Source organism: Gavialis gangeticus, unplaced genomic scaffold, assembly GCF_001723915.1.
Source record: "Gavialis gangeticus isolate Ggan-Ray unplaced genomic scaffold, GavGan_comp1, whole genome shotgun sequence".
In the NCBI taxonomy this organism is placed as follows: domain Eukaryota; kingdom Metazoa; phylum Chordata; order Crocodylia; family Gavialidae; genus Gavialis; species Gavialis gangeticus.
Window position 1 is genome coordinate 29,372,949 of NW_017729001.1, and position 6,141 is coordinate 29,379,089.

General features: G+C 49.3%; 1 protein-coding gene across 1 annotated transcript in view; it reads left to right on the forward strand.

Annotated features, from left to right (window-relative positions):
* Positions 1-6,141, forward strand: part of CORO1C (coronin 1C) — a 57,744-nt gene that overhangs the window by 28,628 nt on the left and 22,975 nt on the right. The window contains exon 4 of the mRNA XM_019507202.1: positions 4,273-4,402. Coding sequence (XP_019362747.1) covers positions 4,273-4,402 — 130 coding nt within the window. The remainder of the gene's footprint in view (positions 1-4,272; positions 4,403-6,141) is intronic.

Consider the following 6,141-nt stretch of genomic DNA (forward strand, 5'->3'; position numbering starts at 1 on the left):
ATCATTGAGCTTCAAAATGTTCTGGCCCAGACGGACGCTCCTGTTCCTGCTCTTTTTGTCATAGTTTTTGCTGTTTTCTGTCTCTGTTCTCCCATTTTTTCTCCAGCAGTAACTACCAAGTATTACACTTCCTGGGGTCCCAGTGAAAAAAATGGTCTTAATTAGGTAGTTAATGGCCTGTGAAGTGTTTTTAGACCTTTGTTAACAGCCTGTTGAGATTAACGGGGCTGAGGGTGCCTCCTTGAGCCATGTTTCAGGTTTTCTATGAGGTCGGTTGCACACATGTTTTATAGGGTAGATAAACTTTGCAACTGGGAGGGCTAGAAGCTTGTTCAAATGAAAGCTCAGATGCTGTTGACTCAGCAAGTGCCCTGTGGGTGCTGGATAAACCTCGCTCAAGTCTGGTAGCAGCTCTAGTTTAGTGCAGGCCACGGGGAGTCCTGCCCCGGAGCCTGTGTTCGTTTAGCGGGTGATTTGCTTTATAATGCTTTAGGCCTTTGCCAAGCCTTTGTTGATCTTCAGTGGAAAAGGGATCGGAGGGTGAAGTCCAAGTGAAATGCATGAAGTGCAAGCTCAGGTATAAGCATGAGCATGTTCACGTTTTTGAACGTCTTTAGTCCAACTTGATCCCTGCAACACCGCCTTCGTGACAGCAGCTCTACCAGCCTGAGCGAACACACAACCTGCATCTGTGCTTTGGGTCAAAAGAAGGAGAAAAGCAACAACAAAATCTCATGGCCTTCTCTGTTCTGCAGAAGCAGGGTCTTTAGGAGATTGGAGTAACCTGCTTCTTTTGTCTTTGCATGGAAAAAGCAGTGGCATTGGCACAGACCAGTTTGCTTCCCTGACATTGGAAAGCTGAGCTACTAGATGTCTTCCAAATCAGCCACGCAGCCAGTGATGAGCTTGTCCAGATTGGACTGGCATCGTTTAATCACGTGTACTTCTGTGACTCTTCCAGAACTTAGCTGCAGGCTCTTCGGTGCATGGGTCATGGGCTCCGACTGAGTGCGTGTGCGCAGTCTAATGGGATTGCAATCTGACTGAGGCCCTAGGCCTTAATGATAGGAATATAAAGGACTATCCTTTCCTACCTAATTTCTCTGCTCTTCAACTGAAAAATGGGATGAGCAATCCCTGCCCCATCTGCACTGAGCAATCCTTGTGCCATCTCCATTGCTTTCGGAAGGCCCCTTTTAGGATGCAGATTCATTCTGCTGCCTCTTTTGGATATTCCCTCTGAAGAATGATTTTCTTGTGCCAATAAATAAGGAACTAGTTAAATGTTCATGTTGTAGCCCCTTTTGAACAACTGCACTTCACTGCAGGGGGAGTTGTATTTTTTTTTTTTTTTAATTCAGCTGGAAATGGCTCTGAAAACAGGAATTCATGTCAGCACAAGTGAGCAATGCTTTTACATAAAAGTGAGTGGCTGGTTTGTCAGCGTGAAAATCAGCCCATGGAAGAGGGCTTGATTGGGCAAAGAATTTAATAAACTCTTCATGTGCTGAATATTTCAAAAACTGACCTAGAGCCCTTGTAATGACCGGAAGCATCGGACTGGCAATGGGTTTGGTTCTGTTAATGCTTTTATGGCCCTTAGTGCCGTATCTGGACACCTGAGATGCCCAGGAAAAGATTTGTTTGGATGCCCAAGGAGGCACGTGGCACGACAAAGGGCCTCTTGCGAGAGCGTGAGACATTCTCCTCCTCCTACAGATGTGGAAACGGAGGTGCTGAAAGGCAAAGTCATCTCCCCAAGGCGATGCAGTCATGGGTGGAGCTGGGACCTAGAACCTCAGGTCTTCAGACACACGTCTTGGCTTCAGCCGCTACGTATAAAGCCTCTTCCTAGGCTGTCAGCTAAAACTGTACATGATTATGAACGTATCACCTCTAGTCCTGACTCACCAAGCTCCTCTCTATGCTGTGCGGAGGGTACGAGCAGAGCCGGCTATCAACGTTCGGTAAGGGCGCAAAGGAAGTGGTGCTGCAAAATGGCAGAAGCATCCTTCCCCTAGGCGCTGAGCTGCAGCATGCCAGCTCATCACGGTTTCACTTCCTTTTACTGCAGGTGGTTTCAGAGGCTCTGACTCAGAAAATGGAGGCGGTAGAAATTGTTCCCGAGGTCAAAGAAATGGATCTTGCAAGGTCTCCTTTGCATCTGTTATTCTGGGTGATCAGCTAACTGGGCCCTGCATCCAGCGTGGAAGCTCCCTGGCTTCCCCTGTCTCTGACTTCATCCCATACCAATGAGATGCTGCACCCTGAAGAGGAACCCTGACCTTTTACTCTCCTTGGTTTTGCAGTACCAAGCAGGATTACAAGGCTGATCGTGTCTGTAATCTGCAGAGGATTACACTGATCTGCAGCTGCTGTGAAATGCAAGTGGCTTTTCCCTTTCCCAAGTTCCCCTTGTCTCAGCATTTGCCTGCCTATAGGTTTTTATTATTTATTTCCCTGGTATTTATGAGTGCAGGACCCCAGTGCATAGCTCCTTCTTGAGCTCCTCAGTGTAGCAAATTATTTCTTTGCTGGAAGCCCTGCCCCACAGGTTTTTTTCCCTCAGAAAGCGACTGGAGGGGATGTAGAGCAGGGGTATCGGATGGTGCCAGAGCTCCAGTAGAGAGACATGGTCATGGCTAGAGAGCGTCTCTTGTCTTTCGGGTTCAAGTCTGGCCTACGTCAATACAAAGGGGAAATTGTTTCTAGCTGATAGCTCTTCCACCGCTCCTGAATGGAGTAAGTTTGACCTTGATGACGGATATCTGCCTGAAGGATAGGCAGCTAGCTCGCTTGGCAGTATCCCCAGAATGACCAGAGCCACGTTGGACCGTGAGACTGACCTGCTCTCTGTTCCCGGGTGGTGTATGAAGCATTTGGGGATTGTTGGTAGGAAAGGCCTTGCACAGTATGACTGTAATCTGTGCAGATATATTGGTTTTTCTATAAAAAAAAAAACAAAAAAACAAACCCGCACTTATGGTGAGATGCTAGAAGCAGCACCCCTGTTAAAACTATCACCACCCACGGGGTTTTCTTCTGGTTCCCAAAGCTGACGGTGCAGAGCTGTCTCTCGACTGTAGCATGGCCAGGCGCACTGGGCAGGCGAGGGCGACGGGCAGTGCCGTTGGGGCGCTTCTCTGTCTTACTGCACAGTGCTTTCCCTCTTGCTGCCTTTGCAGTCAGGAGGAAGCAATCAGGAGGCCTGGCGTCCTCGGAGGGGGAGAAGGGGGTGGCGTACAGCCCCCTTGCTCTGTGAGGGGGAGAGATGGAGATTAGCACTGAAATCCGTGCTGCCCTCGTGGCGTGTCTGCGCGTGCCCACTTCATTTTCCAAAATCCACTTGAATTGCATCTCGTACCAGCTGACAGAGGACCTGGCTCTGACGGTTTACTGTTGAGTATTATGGGAAGGATCTGATTCTTTCTGGGGGGGAAAAAAATGAAACAAAACCCCAAACAATAGAAGACGGAAACAATTTGCCATTCTGCTGCCATCTATTGGTGTGTAGCTACCATCGCTTGGTGTTTTGTGTCTTTACTATATATAGGTCAGGTTGGATTCAGGAATGGATGGCCAGCAGTGAGTCACTGTCCTGATTTGACATGAAGGACTCAAAGGAGCCTGATCTTTGGTGTTTGGGCTTTCCCCCCTTTGAACGGGATCTTCTCGCCATGGGAAGAGACCTCTTGCCCTACACGGATCCCACAAGGGGCTGGAAGGGAAGAAAGCCAGCAGTGCTGTCTGCATGGACGATGCCGACGCACCTTTCTAAGCTTCACTGTCACCAACCCTTGCTCCCCGGATGAATCCACAGCAGAAACCAGACTTCTAATTTGATGCTGAAACCAATGGGCAAAGCTGTTTAATCCACTCACAGCTGCTGTTGTTAAAAGTGGAAACCCAAACTCTGAAATGGCTGCTTGATCCTTCCCAGAGAGGACAGCTGCTGTTCAGAAATGCACCAGCTGGCTCAGAGGCACTTTTGAAGTGCAAGACAATTTCTTTGAATCCCATGATCCAGGACAGTGTCTTTTTATTTAAAGGGAAGTGGTTGTCTCTTTGGGCAGGAGAAGGATGGAGATGTGAACTCTTAGCATGCCCATCTGCAGAGAGATGTACTAGGGGCTAGTGAATGGTTTTCCCCCACCTCCGCTTTCTGGCCCAGTTCACAGGGGCCAGGTATTACCGATACCTCAAAGAGAGAAGGAGTATGTGTCCTAGAGGTGATGGCTGTCCTGTAACTCTTTTCCCCTCCCTCTTTGGCAGGTGTGGCAGATTCCAGAGAATGGCCTCACTCTCTCCTTGACGGAGCCCGTGGTGGTGTTAGAAGGCCATTCGAAAAGAGTTGGCATCGTGGCCTGGCATCCGACCGCACGCAACGTGCTGCTCAGTGCAGGTAGGAGGCGTCAGGGTGGTGAACGAGAGATTCTCCCGCTCTTCCTTCCATGCCAGGTCGCTCTGAGCAGCATTTCTGAGCCCCTGGCACCTGTTCCCTGGCGCAGGGCGAGTCAGAGCAATGCCTGTGCAAGGAGCTTTGGCTCTGAGGCACAGTCTGGACTTGGAGCGATGCTGCATTTCCTCTGTGCATCAAGGTGTTGCCGACCGGCTGCTTTCTGCAGTGAGTGCTTTGCACCCCTGGGCAGTAATGTGAAGGAAGCTTAAACCACTGCAGATTTTATTAATCGACCAGTACAAAGGCCGTTCCAGGTTCAGCTACTCAAGTTCCCCCAACATGCATGCACGCTTGCTTTTAACAACAGCTTAATGCATTTCTCCTTCCAGTTTCAGATTCTTATGGAAAGACGTTTCATGGTAACTAGTGATTACAGAGTAGGGGAGCACTCTGTCATTGGTACTGCAGAGAGATCATAAGCATGTGCCTCAGAGGCCCCCTCCCCCTCTCCAGTCCCCTTGTTGCCAGCCTCCTCATTAGCAAAAGCACTAGAAAGTTCCTAAAAGCAATTTCAGTCTTGACGTGGGGTCACCGTGTGAACAGTGGTGCTGGAAACCCTGTAGTGAGGTGGGTCTGCGGCAAGAGTTTGTCTAGCGCAGGTGTTCGGGAGAGCAGCAACTGCATGCTGGCGGGCACATCTGTTTCCAGTGGTGGTCTTGCATCAACCTCTGGCTCTGAATGTGCCGCTGACCTGGTTTCACTCCCAGGTGGTCAGTGCTTGAGGTCCTGCCTCAAGGAGAGAATGACGCCGATTTAATTGAATCTGTGTAGCCCCTTGGGAAGGCTTTTCCTGTTTTGATTTGAAATGGTCTTACTGAATGGGTGCACCTCTATGGCAATCCTGTTGAGAGTCTCGATAAGAGACTGGATGAACAGTCTTGTGAATATGTCTCCATAGCTCCTGGATATGCTTTCCCCAAACTTTGATGTTTAGTATTTACTACCTTTATTATCTCTGTCTATAAGGCGAGGTTCAGCTGCAGGTGTTTCTTGATGGGAGAATATGGTGGGGGGGGAGGTGTGTTCTGCTGTCCAGGTTGTCCCTGGATGGCCTGTGGCAATGATTTCTTAACATGACCTGAGTCTGTACAAAGCTTTGGCTAGACTTAGGTCTGGACTTCTGTAATGGAAATGAACAGTTTTGACTGATTTTTTTTTTTTTTCCTAGGTCCCCTGTGTGCTATCTCTGCAGAGGCAGACCTAAACAGAGTTTGTATTGAGAGTATTGGTAGGCCTTTGGGGCCCAGGGCTGGCTGGGTTTGACCCATATGATTGCTTGCATCGTGGGGTCTCGCTGAGGCCACTTGTGTCTGATGGAGCTCTGTATTCCACAGCATCCTTGTAGTACAAAAGGTCGCCTTGCTTTTAGCTTTGGAAAGGTCCAGGTAGACTGGAGGGGATCGGGGAGAGAGCTTGAGGGCCATGGGTTTACAGGTCAAAAGCCGAGAGCACTGGCCAGAACGATTTGGAATATTTCTTCAGGGTGGGAACAGGTGTAACATTTGAAACACTCCAAAGGGCACGTGCGTCTGTCTGTCTGTCTCCCCATTTGGGGTGCTCTAGAAATGGCAAAAGCACTGCAAAAACAACCCTGAAGGGCATGGGGGTTGTAGGTCTGTCCATAGCTGAAACATTCGCTGACAACACCAAGTTGTGGGGCGAGGTGGGCATGCTGGAGGGGA